The sequence below is a fragment of the Caenorhabditis elegans genome, chromosome X (genome assembly GCF_000002985.6).
Source record: "Caenorhabditis elegans chromosome X".
Classification (NCBI taxonomy): domain Eukaryota; kingdom Metazoa; phylum Nematoda; class Chromadorea; order Rhabditida; family Rhabditidae; genus Caenorhabditis; species Caenorhabditis elegans.
In genome coordinates, this window is record NC_003284.9 from 7,982,840 (window position 1) to 7,998,415 (window position 15,576).

At 35.3% G+C, this 15,576-nt stretch overlaps 2 protein-coding genes and 2 non-coding genes across 5 annotated transcripts; 2 read left to right on the forward strand and 2 right to left on the reverse strand.

Annotated features, from left to right (window-relative positions):
- The first annotated feature begins 3,139 nt into the window (after nucleotides 1-3,139).
- On the forward strand, nucleotides 3,140-6,142 carry F45E1.4 (Phosphoglycolate phosphatase). The gene is made up of 5 exons (NM_076944.3): nucleotides 3,140-3,193; nucleotides 3,242-3,416; nucleotides 5,243-5,560; nucleotides 5,607-5,751; nucleotides 5,796-6,142. Exons 1-5 carry the CDS (start codon nucleotides 3,142-3,144, stop codon nucleotides 5,967-5,969), a joined length of 864 nt encoding a protein of 287 aa, NP_509345.2. The 5' UTR covers nucleotides 3,140-3,141; the 3' UTR covers nucleotides 5,970-6,142.
- sdpn-1 (SH3 domain-containing protein) lies at nucleotides 6,092-15,390 on the reverse strand (the record flags this gene model as incomplete). 2 transcript variants are annotated; one of them, NM_001381035.1, is made up of 11 exons in its annotated part: nucleotides 6,092-6,406; nucleotides 6,455-6,793; nucleotides 6,845-7,030; nucleotides 7,100-7,229; nucleotides 7,274-7,405; nucleotides 7,624-7,748; nucleotides 8,624-8,734; nucleotides 9,369-9,467; nucleotides 9,519-9,743; nucleotides 9,898-9,970; nucleotides 15,240-15,390. In NM_001381035.1, the coding sequence occupies 10 exons, from the start codon at nucleotides 9,967-9,969 to the stop codon at nucleotides 6,356-6,358; spliced, it is 1,470 nt and encodes a 489-aa protein (NP_001367621.1). The 2 variants fall into 2 exon arrangements, with proteins under 2 accessions (NP_001367621.1, NP_001367622.1); NM_001381034.1 differs by having other exon boundaries at nucleotides 6,356-6,406; nucleotides 15,240-15,256.
- F45E1.13 lies at nucleotides 11,522-11,698 on the reverse strand. The gene has a single exon (NR_071613.1). It is a non-coding gene; the product is annotated as an Unclassified non-coding RNA F45E1.13 (non-coding RNA).
- F45E1.9 lies at nucleotides 11,648-11,770 on the forward strand. The gene has a single exon (NR_071614.1). It is a non-coding gene; the product is annotated as an Unclassified non-coding RNA F45E1.9 (non-coding RNA).
- Nucleotides 15,391-15,576: the final 186 nt, after the last annotated feature.

The following is a 15,576-nucleotide window of genomic DNA, read 5'->3' on the forward strand; positions in this document are numbered from 1 at the left end:
AGCACACTAAATCTAAAACAACAGGTCACGTGGCGGAATTATTGGCGAATTTGGTGTTCGCCGGTTTCAAAACATCGGGCGAGTTCCGCATTTGCCGGTTTTGAGTTTTTTTTGGCGATCGGCGAATGCGGCAACTATCCCAAAGATTTATGGCAAAAGTCGGTTATTTTCGGCAAGTGCAGGCCAAATGACCAAATATCGCCAAAGAAAAATTAATAAGTTTACCCAGGATTGTGATATTAACGGTCAGGAGATAATAAACAGTGCTCTGAATAGTGTTTCACAAAGATATTACGTCCACCGGTTGCAGGTGGTCAGTGCTTCGGCGACTCGCCGCACCCCCTAGTTCAAACAAGCCTCAATAGGAAATATTGAATTTTCCTACAAACGACGGCACTATTTATCAACGGATTTTTAATGTTTTAATTTTCTATTGAAAAGGAAATGGAAATTTCAAATTTGTTGTTTATTTGTATCACTGTTTGGTAAACCGGCGCCACTTCTCAACCAACTTTAGCCACTTTCTAACGGCCATTTACAAAAGTGGCGAAAGTTGGTTAAAGTTGGCTAAAGTTGGTTAAAGTTGGCTAAAGTTGGTTAAATGGGTAAGCATTTTTAAGTTCTAAACAACTGGAAAACGAGTGTGGGACTTGGCAAAAGTTGGTTGAGAAGTGGGTAAAGTTGGTTAGAAAGAACATAAAGTTGGTTGGAAAGTGGCTGATATCTAATGGCAGTTTTAATAACACATACATTAAAGAAGACCCTGAAAGGTGAATTGTATACAACAGAAGAGGACAAATATTGTAGAACAAAAGTTAAAAAACGAGATTTGTTGGTTTTTAAGGCTCATAAACTAGGAGCGGATAAGAAAGTTGGTGCATTCTGAATAATACGGTTCCAAAGGGGGACAACAAGAAACCTTTGGATTTCGGATTGTCTAGAGGAAAGAGCATCGGCCGACGTTTAGATCTGTCATGCGGAATAAATCTATTAGAATATGGGAAATGTACCGCGCTTGTGAAAATAAAATAGAATATTATAAGTTGTGAATTTTAAACGCGCTGAGCGGTCTGTAGCCACGTTGAGAAAGTTTAGGGGGTTTTTATAAGAAAGTGAAAATGAATTCCTGTTTTAACATGTCTGTAAGAGTTTCCTTGTGTTTCTGAAAGTTTAACAACACAAATTGTTGTACCATCAAATATAGTGCTAAAATGAAAGGGAACAACACTATTTGAAGTGTAAAACTAATAGAAACATAACTTTTTTTTATCATAACTTTCGAGAAATCATATAAGAGTGTGCTCCAATCATTAGCATTTATGTTTTTTGGTAATTATGGGTTTCGTTCTTCCCAAAATTTTTTAATTATCTAAATTTTAATTAAACACAAAAACGTGAATTTTTGGAACGATTTGTAGGAATAAATGCTTTGTTCCGTACTTTTGTTCGCGTTTTTAATTTGAAAAGTGGAAAATTAAATTTTAGAACCCACAAAAACCACAGAAACGTGACCTTTTTGGAACGATTTGGAGAAATGACAGGTTTTATTTGTTGAAATGGATGCTTTGTTCCGTACTTTTGTTCACGTTTTTAATTTATAAGGTGGTTAATTGAAATTTAGAAAATTAAACCATTTTGGGGGACCGAAACCCATAAGTACCGTTTTTTTTTAATATCGAACACATTTCAGTGCAAACTACAAAAAAACTATATGAAGATTAGTTTATTTCTAAATCTCTAATTCTAAAAGTATCTTATTTTTAACTTACCTACTATTTTTGGTTTGAAATACGAATTCACCTCGGTGAGAGTTACAACAAATGCATTTTTTATGAATCCGCTATTAATTTAATGCTATTAAAAATTATTTTCAAAATTTTGGCTATTGTAGAAAAGAGTTTTCTATGTAGTCAAAATAAATAATTCACTAATATTGAAATTTGTTGAAGCTTTTTTTTCGACCTAAAATTTGTTATCGGCAAGATAAGAATTAATTATTATGTTTTCATAAGTTGTTCATCTTCCTTTCTATTTCACAACTCAACAACTTAGAGAGACAACTCATCGAACGAACTTCCTTGTGTCTTCAGCTTATTTGGTGAATGCGTCCCGCTCGAGACCCTCAATGATGTTTTGATTCTTCACCAAACAAAAGATAACCATATCACTCTCAGCTGGTCACAGTCTCTTGTCATTATTTCGCTGACAGACAGAATGACATCTAGGAGAAGCGAACAGAAGAAGTGGAGACTGCTGGAATTTTCATAAAGCGTTTCAGTTGACATGGCAAAGTCTTATTAGATTTTGAAACAAGACTTTCAGTAAATTTGTCAAAGTTTTTCTCACTTTTTTTAGTGGACTTCAATGATAAGCTTTGTATTTTTATTTCATCATCTTCTGTTCAGATCATAGAATGTAGAATCATGTTTTTTGCCGGAGAATTGCCTACATTTGCAAAAAAAGTTATTTATCAAGATATAAAGTCCAAAACTTCTACCCAGTATCAAATTGTTTTTTTTAAACTTAACAAGGAACAACACGAATTGAAATGTTGTCGCTTTTTCAAATATTTCATTCCAAATTTTTTCTTTGTTTCACTTTTTTGTACTGGCGCAAATATATTTCATTTATAAAAACAAATCCGATACGTTATTTTAAGGAGTATAATTGTGACATATCTTTTTTGGGACTCCAAGCTCCAACATTATTCGGACTATCGTCCCCTCTTACTACTCCTCCTCCACTAACTTTGTTTTGATGGGCCTTGTTTTTCTTCTCGGACGCTCAGTTCTCTGTGTTACTTTTTGTACGCAGCTAGCCCATTGTTTTCTGCACTCTTCTAGAAGATGATAGTATTGGGGTAAAAATCAGAGAAAATCGTAGAAGAAGAAACGCAGTTGTCGTTGAAATGATAACGTAGAGAGAGAAAAGAGAAAAACTGTTATACCGGTCTGTGGGGGCGGGACACCAAAAAAGAATAGTGGGAGAGAAGGCGATGGGCCCTATTTTAAAACACCTCTCCGCTTCTGTTTGTTTACTTTTATTTACATTTGATTGTGTCTGGAAATTCAAACTTTCTGAATTTTCAGATTCCAGTTTGATCTTCCGAATTTTCTAAAATTTACCTCACTTTTTTCAGGAATGTTTGCCACTAAAACTGGAGCTCATCTTGCGTCAGCTATTACCAAGAGCGGTTAGTCAATTTGTCTAAAAATCAAGTACTTATCTAGAAATGTTTCAGCGTTCCAACAAAGATGGTCCAGCGCAGTTTCCACAAGCTACCGCAAGACTCGGGAAATGGCCTCACTCGGTGGAGCGGAGCACGAATCTCCGTCTCTTGTCATTTTTGACAAGGATGGAACTCTTCTGTGTTTCCATACCATGTGGATCCCATGGATCCAACACACAGCTCAGAGGTATGTTAGTAAACAAGATGAAAGCACGACCATGATTTCATAAAAGAGTTAGCTGATAGTTGTAAAAGATCTCATGAAATTTAAATGTTAAGTCACTTAGCATTTAAGCTTCTTGGCAAATTGTCAAAATTTCTCACTCAACCTAACCCGTTGTTAAACCTAGATTAGCGAATTTTCTTAAAGCTTTACAATATGAAGTTTTGGGGGTCATCCCCAACTTACTAAAATTTTGCAACTGCACTGGCACTGCTAAAGTTGGTTAAATAGTTTGGGCAAGTTTCCGAGCTTTCACTTCAATTAATGTTTTCCCTCTCATACACAATATCTACCGTATAATATTTTCAAACTCTTAGACACCGATCTATATATCTTTTTATATCTTTTGTATATCTTTTTGCAAAATGACAGTGATCACCAATCTCCGAAATGTTTGGAACTCTCATTTCATGTTTTTGTTGATTGCTGTCTACACCTTATCAAGCAACCTAAACTGCTTTTGGTACAAAAAATCATTTTTCAAATATGAAAATACGTTACGGTGATTATTGGTTCTTGTACACCGTTACTAACGTCTGTTCGTTGTACAAGTTTCAAACCACCCATGCGATACCTTTTCCGAGTGTAGCTATGAAGACCAAAGGTTCTAGGAAGTGAATACCTACAGTCTTCTGAATAATTGAAAAACTTTAGAATTTAATCGTCACATGTGTTTTTGCTTCTGTAGATTTCCTTGTCTTATCTTTTCCCTATCCCACGTGTTTACATGTAAATGTTCCTTGTCAAAAGATTTCGTTGAAATGCCTTTTGTAGCGACTCCCCGGAGCGTTATCATGGTCATCAATGATCGCATACGTCACCAAAGTAACCTTTAAAGAAGAGCGGGGAGGAGGGTGTCCATGACAGCTAGTCTTATCTTTAGGTATTCCCCCAATGTCTTGTGACCATGAGAATGTATAATGGATTTTATTCTTTCCTCTATGCCAAAAATTCATCACGTGAAAGGGAGATGATTCCGTGAAAAAAAATCATCTCGATTTCTGTAGAGTTAGAAAAGTTAGAAAAGTAAGAAAAAAGTTAGAAAGAAAAAAAAAAAGAAAAAAAAACTAGAAAATATAATTTACTAAACACAAAAATTCACATGAGTTTGTTTCTCCAAACCTCTAGATCATGTTACTCATGCGTTTCAGCTACTAAACTACTAAACGCATAAAAATTTTAGTGATCACACAAATAAGAAAAAACCCTAGTTCTCAAAAAAGCAAACAAATCAAATACTTTATGTCGATCAACTCAAAAATAGCTTTTGGTGAATCTATTGCACGAACTGCAAATTATAACTTGCTGTAATTAATGTTAAGAGATTTTTTTGCAATGTCCTCGCGTATTTCCAAAAGCTTTCTCTAGAGTGTGGGGTATGAGTATAATTTGGCAAGTAGGTAAAACTGCTTGAGAGTCCGAGTAGTGTCAGTGGGAAAATTGATAAAAACCACTCATATGGTGCGAAAATTACCAAATATCATAGTAAAACTTTCTTTAAAAATTTATTTTGTTTAAAACAGTAGTAATCACTCAATTTTTGGAATTCGAGCATGCGACATTTATATAGTTTTATCGAAAAGTGTTATAAACTCAGTAATAGTTACTTTTTGCATGTAAATGGAAGATTTTCATAAAAATGTTGGAAAAGTTTCATTATTTTGACACCATTTTGATACCATAGCAGAGCTTTTTAACAATCATTTCATTAGATTTTTTTTAAGTTTGCGAAAAATATGCCCAATTTTTTGCAAAAACACAACCCAAGTCACTCCTTTGTATTTTTTCAGCATTGAAACTTCGACTGGACTTGTGCTATTCCCAAAAATTGCCCAATCTCTAGGACTGTGCTTAGCCGAGAATAAAGTGAAACCGGGTCTTCTTGCGGAAGGAACCACCGGTCAAATTGCAAATGAAATCTCATCTCTTCTCATGGATAATGGAATAAAATCTTTTGAAGCACGCGAAATAACAAATAACTCCTTGACCAATTCGTACGATAAAATTCTTTCCACCGATCTTGTCAAGGAGCTCGCCGATACAGTTGCCCTCTTCACAAGATTAAAACAACATGGGACAAAAATTGCGGTCTGTACAGCAGATAATAGGTAAAATCTTAAAATCTTCTATCTCTATCTAATTATTAAACTCCAGAAAAAGTTCCCTCCTTGCTCTGAAACGTATGAATGTTGATCATTTAGTCGATATGATTGTTTGCGGTGACGACAAAAACACTGCTCCAAAACCTTCTCCTCATAATGCCATAAAAATTTGCAAACATCTTGGTGTCGATCAATCGGTAATTATTAATTTACAATGTTTTTTCCACTGGCATATTTTCAGAAAGCGATAATGGTTGGAGACACTCGAGTTGATATGGAAATGGCTCACAATGCTGAACTCGGAGCAGCTGTTGGAGTACTCTCCGGAATTGGCTGCAAAGATCATCTTCACAGAGCTGATGTTCTGTTAGAACATATTGGACATTTGGTTAACACTTTCTACGAGAATCGATAAATTATTGAATAGATTTTTTAAAATTACTCTGAACTCGGTATGTCTACTAATTTCTGTAGATATGTATTTTTTTGTAAAAGAGGTTCACTTTTTTTGAAATCTCTTATTGTGTACGTATTAATCAGCGTAATAATGTATTTTATTGAAAATACAATATGAAGTATACACGATGTAGTACACTTTAATTTTAAAGTTGGGGAGAGTACAGATTATAAGTAACTTTCAAAAGAAACATTGACAGATAGAAAGCGAACAGATTAGGAAAAGGAAGATTGAAATGACAAAAAAAAAACACCGAATGATTTTGGTTTGAGAATGGGAATAGGTGTTTGATGTATAAATTAATAATAAAGAGTACAGATAATATTGACTATTAGCATTAAGATTTAAGATTTTTCTCCTTGGCATTGAACATAACTCGCTGGAAACAGTCCAACCTGAAAACAACAAACGCATGTTTCAAAACTATTTTTTGTTCAACTTACATTTCCACTGACTCTTCCAGTACACCATCCCAACGAATCAGGTTCTGTGAGCACTTCTATCATTTCTCCTTTCCTCAGTGCAATCTCATCTCCTTCTGCTGGCGCGTAATCGTACAGAACTACGGCTGGCTTACTAGTTGTGAACTCTTCAAAGTCTCCATATTTTGCCGAGTCTGGAGTTTCAGTAGATAACGGAGGGGAGTCGGGTCCGTCTGATGGATGCCATCCAACTGGCGGTGGTTGGATTTGCGTAGTATTTTGAGGTTGATTCTTATATTTATTAGCGGTAGAATTATGTTTTCGGCTGTCAAAAGTGCTTGTATCGGATTCACTGCTACTCTGAAACAGATTTGATCAATTATTAAGTCCGAAATTCAAACTACCAACTACCTTTGGGCTACTCTTTCCGACATCTTCATGACTAGAAGCAGTGTTTACAGCAACTGATGGCAATGTGTTGGAATGTGTTGATGGAATGTCTTCGCTTCTGTTTATTTGTCTAGTGAGAATTACTCCTCCAGCATCTTTAGTCGATCCACCACGTGCAGCAATGTTACGAATCTCCGGCGAGTATTCCTGAAAATTTATTGATTTTTGTTTTTCGAACTAGAACCTCTGTGATCTGCAAATATCTGCAAATATTACCACAAAACTCGGCCATTCGGAAAATGCATCAACTCCATTAACACTTGACCACTGAGCCAAATCTCTTTTTACAGCTTCAGAATCGGCGGATCGAATTGATTGTTCCAGCTGTTGATGGAGACCAGACATTCTAAAACTCAGAGATAGGATTACTGAGAAAAAAGAAATACTTACTGGCTGTTTCTGATAATATTCGCATAATGTCTTTGTGTCTTTTGTACAATTCCAATCAAAAATTGAGATCTGTCCATTTCTTTTTCCTGGCACATTTTGAAAACATGCGCCATCGCCTCCATGTATACATTTCTGAAACATCAGTGATTAGTAACGAACAGAAGACAGATATCGTTTTATATTGTAGTTTTGATTTCGATTTTTATTGAGAATTCTGCATCATTTGATATCAATGGAAAATTCATGGAGAGAACCCAGACACACCCAATCAAATGGAAAATATAATTTATTTCCTTTTTGAAATGTGAGAGGTCAAAACACACTGCGTTCGTATCTCTTTTCCCACTCACTTGTACTCGTTCAAGTTTGTCAACGTCTTCTGATAGTCGACTTTTGTTCTTTGCACTTCCTCTTTCAACTTCTCATGACGCTCACGGAACTTGGTTGCCGCATCTGGAGACACGGAAGTGTCAGTCTGAAAGTGCACGTAGTCAGTGTTTTTGAAAATAGGATGGCTGGGAGATTAAAAAAAACAAGTTTTCTATTCAAGAAAGTTCCGATTATCCGTTCTTTAAAGATTAATGGCCGTCGCAACAAAAAAAATAAAATTAGAAGTGTGAGAATCACCTAATTAGTGGTGATCTATCAATATGAAAGTGGAGAACTACCATTAAAAAAACTCGCAATTATAGTAAAAAAAAAGGGGAAAATTCGAATAGTAATTGAAATAAAATGTATTGTTTTTAATCGTGATAGTGAATTTTAAAGTGTTTAATGGATTGAAGTCAAAATCTCTGAATGGATTGATGTTGAAAGAAATCTAAGTGTAGAACAAAACTTAAATTTTTTTAAAGGTTAAAAAATTTCTTTAAAAAACATTAGTCCGATACGTTCAAAAATTTTAGCACTCAAATGTTCATGTTTTCAGAGCTTTATCGAGCTTCCACTCGGCATTCAGAGGCAACTTCCTGCCAGCAATTCGGCAACTTATTTTAGTGGCACTAAATAAGTTGCCAAAGTGTGGCAGGAAGTTGCCTCTGAATGCCGAGCAGTTCTGCACTATTTCCTTTCAAGTTTTCTATTCGCTAATAGTTTTTCTCGATACTTGTGAACGTTTTACCCCAAAATAATATTGATGGATTAATACCCGCAATGGATTTTCACAGTATTAATCGACAAACTCGAAAATATGCATTCCGATACTATTTTCTTTTTCCTTTCCAGAGTCTAATTGTACAAAACTTATTAAAAATTCAAAACATTTTGGGGTACATCTACTACACAAGTATTTTTTTGTCGCTACTTTCACAAATTCAATTGAAGGGTGAGTTGCTACCGGTCTTGACTTACCTGGCAATTCTGCAAGTTCACCAACGCCGATTTCTCCTGCCGACACACATTATAATACTTTCCGCGTTTATCCTCCATCTTATCAACCAACTTTTTCCATGGCTTTTGTGCCTGAAAGATTTTAAGTACTCAAACTTGAACTCTAATCGGTAATATCAATATTATGCGCAGCAGACGGGAAGGCGCGATAAATTGAATTGGTGGTAAATAAAAGATGGTTTAATCCCATCATTGAACTGGGTTCAAGCAAAAGATTAAAAAGTATTAGGTTGGCAAGAAAGTCCTGTCCTATTTTTCAATCATTTATTTCTCGAAGCAAACTCAAACAAGAAATCAGTAAAATGCTCCATCATGAGCAAAAAAGTCCTGCCAACGTTTGGGTAACTTTTGGATTTCCTGCCTGTAAAATGCAGCGGACAGGGATTCAAAGTATTGCATCAGTTCCACTTTGAGATTTTTTCGTTTTGTGAAGGCTCCAGAAGAGTTTTTGAATCCTTCATTGTGATGTGCGCCACAAGCATCTATAACAGAACATGCCGAAGACACCTTGAGGTAGGTATATTCATCGCAAGAGAACTTGAACTGAGAGAAAGGAAGAGGGATGGGGGGTTAATAATTGCAAAGACTTTTTCTGCTTATCAGCCACTAGGGATGAGTAAACACCAAAATTGATATTCAGCCCACAATGACAAAACAAAAAATTAGGACAGGACTTTCTTGCCAACCTAATATATTATGAAGCTACCTTTTCAAAATGGTCTTCAATTTCACGAATTTCTTTTGGTCCTTTGAAAACTGATGTGTGTAAACTGTTTTTTCGATAAGTTGTTGTTTCATTAACGATCTGCAAAGATGCTTTTATGATATCGCAATATATAGTGACGTCACCGCTTACATCATCAATCAAACAATCCTTAAGACTGTTATGAACTCTTGAAAGAGCAGTTGCCTCTCCAATAAGCTCATTCCACACGGTTTTTACTGAGCCGGCAGATACCGTTCGATCAACGTGCGCCCTCCATTTTTCAGCATGTTGAGAGAGCATCTTGCTGTACTTTGCTTCGATCTCGGCTCTTTCCCGGCTCATCTTGCAATAATCGTCCAGTTGCTCAACTCCATCCTGAACAAAGAACAATGAAATGAAAAGTGAAGATCTTTTTATTGTTGTGTACACCTGTTTGAACAATAGCAATGGTACATATTTATTTAAATTTTCAACGATGCGCATTGCCATCGGAAACGGAAATAAAGAAAAAAGGTATTGTAATACATACCTTGAATCGTTTTACATTATGCTTGTAGCTTCCAACTTCCCAGAATCCTGGTGCCAACACGTCAGCCGCCATGCTGAAACAATCAATTAAATGTATCAAAAGCGAGAAAAAGTATGCATGACTGCACGGAATGAGGCATCGAAGTGCATAAGAAGAATGAAAGACAAGAAAGAAAATAAACTGATAAGGAAAAATATTATTTTGCAATTATCAAACAACGCCTCGGTTTAAAACTTGCTTGACTATTTCAAATATTTCCACAAAAGTTTAATATTTTGCGTTATCTTCTTCGCATTTTCTTTCCAGAAAGATTCAGACAAGATAAGCAGGTGGGACTTTGTGTATAGGAAATGTGCAGAGAAAAGGTGTGCATAAAGATAATCCAGGCTAATTGAACAGCGGCCTTCACCTATATTTCATTAAATTCATTTCAATGTGAATATGAATGTTATGGAATAACACATTAGATTTCGCTAGTTCTAATCAGAAGATTGTTACTCGGCAGCACTTTTAAACAAAAATCGCACACGATGTCTTATGACTTGATGTGTGAAACAATTGTAGACGTTGCTATGATATGAAAAGTCTCACGAGAGCCGGTAGAGCGTTAAAAAAAGTTATAAAAAGAATGGAGCCACGAAGAAATGAGAATATTTAAATTGCAAAATGTTCGGGAAAGGTGGAAAAGGGGAACAGAGTACGGCCTAATCGTCCTTCGGCGCACTTATGCAAACACCAAACCGCCACTAGATGACCTGATTTTGGAGCCGGCAGGTTGCGCGACCGAGGGCCAAAAAATTACTGGTCAGGAGTTTTTGTTGCAGGAAAATTGAAGTTTCAAAGATATAGTGTTACCAAAAAAGTGGATGGCAAACGGGTAAGAAGAACCGTTGGCAAATAAACCGGGCAGGTAAGTGGTCCTTTGTTCAGTGACTGAAGTTTGGCCGTGAACTAATTTTTTCTGCCGTTTATGAAAAAATTTCGAATTCAGGAACGAAAAAAAGATGTATGCCATTTTGTGTATAAGAAATTTTGCGATGACTATGTCCAACAAAAAACTTGCAGCATTGGTGAGCACAATGAGTACATCGAGAATTAGCTAGAAAGTAATTTTAGTGCTCAACACTGAGAGTAATATAATTTCTAGAAGTTCATGTTTTTTACATCAGTGGTTGGAGAATAAGAAGCGTTGAAAATTTAGTTACACATCAAAAAAAGCTGCTTGAAGTTCTATAATTTATAAACCTAAAAATCGAGAATCAGTGAATTCGTCGATTCACATGACGTTTGATATTTTCGAAAAAATATTTTATTTTTATTTTATTTTGACTAGATATGGTTCATTTTCAATCTTGGGGACTACTGTATTACTTCGAACATTCTTTAATTTCAATAGAAACTACGTCATTCAATTTACCAATCACTATTTTTGACTACACATAATACACGCCAATTAAAACGTATGAATATATAAAAAGATTTGTGACAAAGTCTGGAAATGAAAATGGAAATGAAATGAACACGGAAATTTTTTTAGGGAAAAAAGGAAAACAAGACGATTTCTCAGAGGACTTCGCACATTGTGTTAATTGTTCAATCTTCTCGCTGACCAGCGGTTGTGTTTTTTTAGCGGAAAGAGCACTTTTGCGCGAATTGAGCTTCCAAAAACAGAAAAAGGAAATAGAGATGACAATGAGTTGAACAAACGAACAGACCGCACATGCAAAAAAAGAGGAAAAGTTCATTCGGGCAAGCCAGAGCGGCAGCGGTGGGAAGGACGAGCATCTTGCGAGACTGTAAACACGATTTGTTTGCAGGACATGGAAGACGACATACAGTTTTAAAAACAATGGGACAGCCAGAAACACGTCGGCCAAATGCAAGAATCGGAGGATGAGAAACGAATTTTTGAGGCAATCCATGAGCCCGCAACGAGAGAGGAAGAGCAACCAAAACAGAATAGGTGGAACTAGAGACAGATACATTTGGGCGCTGCCGGCTTACAAGCAAAGCAGAGTCCGCTCGCTGAGGTGACTGTATGAGAAGGATTACACGAAGGCTTTAACAGAAACAGGAGCCAACACCGGTGTTTGTGTTGGTGGGACATGTGGCTGAGAAATGCATATGGAACGACTTTGGAAGAAAAAAAACAATACAACCAAAGACTGAAATATAACTAAAACTGTAGGTAGGGAAAATTGAACTTCGGGAAAAACAGAAATTGTTTTTAAATTGTTTATTTATATGTAGAAAACATCTGAATGTGCACTACATTTGTCGTTTTCTTTTTTTTTGAATTTTTGACCTAAAATAATTCCCAAAACTGACACAAAAATATAATGTAGTGAGACAGTTTTGACATACGGGAAATATTTGTTATTTTTACAAGAATACAATTCTAGAACACAAAATTAAGTATAGCACCCTATGGCGAAATTTGAAAAAAAGTATTTGTTTTGATTTTGAAAAACAGGGAATCAAAATTTGAATTCAAAATTCCATACAGGAATATGAAACCTTGACAGCTGATTGGTGAAAAGAGTGAGTGAAAACCGAATAAAAACAAAAACATGTATTCATCCGTTGCTTAACGTAATTGAACAACGGACTTTTTGACCAATGTCCTAGAAGATTGCCTAACAAGTTACTAATGGCATACACTTGAAAGACCAACACTATCGGAAAATATGTACAAGTTAAAGCGACCAGAATCAGATTCCATTCTAACGCAACTTATTTGATAGATATGAAGACCTAGTTTTAGTTAGAAGGGGACCAGTGTCTGAACATTTTACGGAAGAATATGGAAGGAATGTGTTGTCCTCGAAATAGGCAGCCCGATCTCTCCTTTTTCGTCAATTTCTTCGGTTACTTTCTTGAAAAAGTGCACGCTGTATTAATAAACGCAGATTTTGCGAACGGATAAAGAATTTGCATAGGTCATACATATACAGATACACACTCACTCAATCGCATACACAATGTTCTAATAGAACATCGTAAAAAGGTGTGAGAAGTGGAGAAGGTGAGGTGAGACTAACAGTGAAACAGAAGGTGGATGTGATGAAGAAACGATGAAAAAGTCGTATGGGATTCTGTTTCACTCCTTAAGCAGAAGAAAAAGAGGAAGCTTCATCTAATCCAACCGAAATGAATGATTTAAATGAAATTAACCGGTTTTCAAGGTTCCAGGGAAGATAAAAGTGCCCCGCCAGGAAGAGAGTACTGATATGAATTATTATGGGAATTCTGGTGACAGTGACATCATTATCAGGAGTTGGGCAGTTGGAACGTAGTCAATGTTGTTTGTTTTTTTTCTTGTAAATATAACATTTTTTTGTAAACAAAACAAGTTATTATTAGTGTCATTTAAAACATTGAGCTAACTTTAAATTCGAACAGTCTACATGATGACTGTGAACAATAAAAGAAAACACTGTTCAGGGTTAACGAGAATTCCTAAAAGTAAAAATTTCCAACAAAAAAAGTGGTTTTTGAAGATCTACGGATTTTGAAGCAATGTTTTATCAAAAAATGTTCCCGTTTTAAACTCAAAGCGTTTCAAACATGCATTCATGGCTTTTTTCATAAAAATTACTGGCGAAATATAGTTTTTAAAATTTTAATTTCTCAGCTTTGAGAATGATTAATTAGGACTTGCTGGTTTTTGGCTATGTACGGTGTAAGGAGGATTAAGTTCTTAGGGAAATAAAATGCAAAAAATCTACAACAGATATTTAAAAAAAAAAAGAAAAAAACTATAATTTAAAATTCTGACAACGACTAATTCTCAAAAAAATGTATAAATATGAATTTGTGAAAAAAAACGCTTTTTTCCTTAACATTTTTACAAGGAATAGGGAGTCTTAAAAATTTTCAATTTAAAAATTAAAAACTAAAATCTAATTTTTATAGATATAACACTTTTTTTAAACAAGAACGAAACACAACTTTCAAAAACAAAAATTACGTGTAGTTTCAAACTAAACAAATATATAAATTTTCGCGTACTTCTCGAAATATGATGTTAATCGCATAAAACACGACTCAAATTACTTACTTCTAATTAGCAACTTTGTAAAGCTATTCATTTCTGTGGGAAAAATCTCAAAATAGAAACACATACGACAATAGTGGATAACAGGGTTGTGATTACCTTAATTGTGAGTACTACTCCGTTCGGAAGGACTTAGAAACAAGAAATGAATAGAAGTTGATTGAGCGAAGGGATGCCAAGTGGACATGTAAAGGATATTCGCTTCTTATGTATTCTTAGTGGTTCGTTTGCCTAATTTGCAAAACACGTGCGGCTCAAACAGGCATTGCTAGTGAGTCACATATCTAACATGTTTTCAAATGAAAATGAGAAATTTCAAAATGGAACATAAACGAGTATCATAAATCAATAGGCGCCAAGTAGCGGGGCATGGTTTGAAAATGTTGAATGGTGATGGTGGAGAAATGGGTGGTGGAAATGGTTAGAGAGTACGAGACGTAGGCGAAATAGCTACACCGTGATGAGAGGTGAACTGCCAGCTGGTGCACAGATTCGATGGTTTATTATGTTAGTTTGCTTTCTTGCCTGTTGATATTATCCTAAGCAACAAGATGATCCGTTAATACTTGTTTTTTCATGATTGATATGGAATTGCATCAATTAAAATGTAGTCAGGTTGATGAACAAGTCGAAAAAAAAAGTTAAAAACATCATAGGAAGAGTCTATAGGAAGAAAAATTACAAACTAGTACTGCTGTAAACTTAAGCTTGCAAGCAAAAAATTGCAAATTCTGAGGGCTTTTAAAACATTCGTAACTTGCCTTGAGTAGCATCTTACTTGGTTGTTTTTTTTAATAGACATAGGTAATTTTCGAGGTGAGATATTTCTGACAATTACAAATGCGGCAATCGAAGTTTTGTCAATTGGCGAAAAGATTTTAAAACAGCAATGTCTGAACATTTCTGGAGATTTCAAAACGTATAAACGTATTTTGTAGTAAAATATTCGCTTTTCAAGCTTGATGTGTCTTGAATTGATAGGTATTTGACGGAACTTTAAAAATGAACAATTATGTCAAGGTTAAATGTTAAACTGTTTGAAATATGACTGAGGTTGAAAACTGCCGAAAATTCTGACAGTCAACTATGTATATGGGGAATTTCGAAAATCTTCACCCTTGCTTTTAGGTAGGTTTACTCGAAACATTTTTTTATGATAGATTTCTTGTGAAAAAAAACGTATGTGTTTGATTAAAAATTCAATATTATTCGGATACTTATTGAAAGTAAAAACACAATTAATATTTTTGATTAACAGAAACATTAACAGGCAAAATCTACTCACCATGGTAAACAGCTCATGTTTTAATAGATCGACGATTCGAGTGAAATAGACGAATGGAGCAACAGAACACGGGAAGTCAAGAGAAAATAGTTGGGAAAGAGTGAGAAACGTGATCAAAAAGTCTTTAAATGTACACTGTCAATAACTGATTAGGCGAGTGAGAAAGTGTGTGTTGGCGGGCAAACTCAAAGGTGTGGGGCAATATTGTTTGAGCGGTTGTTCAACTAACAAATATACATGGACTTTAAAAAAAAATACAGAGAATTGGAAAAATAGCTTTAAAAGGGAGGAGTTTTGAAAGTACTGATAGTTTTGAGTTTGCTGGAAACATTGTTTT

Bases quoted from the DNA above. Each gene is read 5' to 3' on its own strand.
- F45E1.4 (NM_076944.3), top strand. From the start codon at position 3,142: ATGTTTGCCACTAAAACTGGAGCTCATCTTGCGTCAGCTATTACCAAG. The intron at 5,561-5,606 runs GTAAAATCTTAA...ATTAAACTCCAG, and splicing joins GTCTGTACAGCAGATAATAG to AAAAAGTTCCCTCCTTGCTC. The intron at 5,752-5,795 runs GTAATTATTAAT...GCATATTTTCAG, and splicing joins ATCTTGGTGTCGATCAATCG to AAAGCGATAATGGTTGGAGA.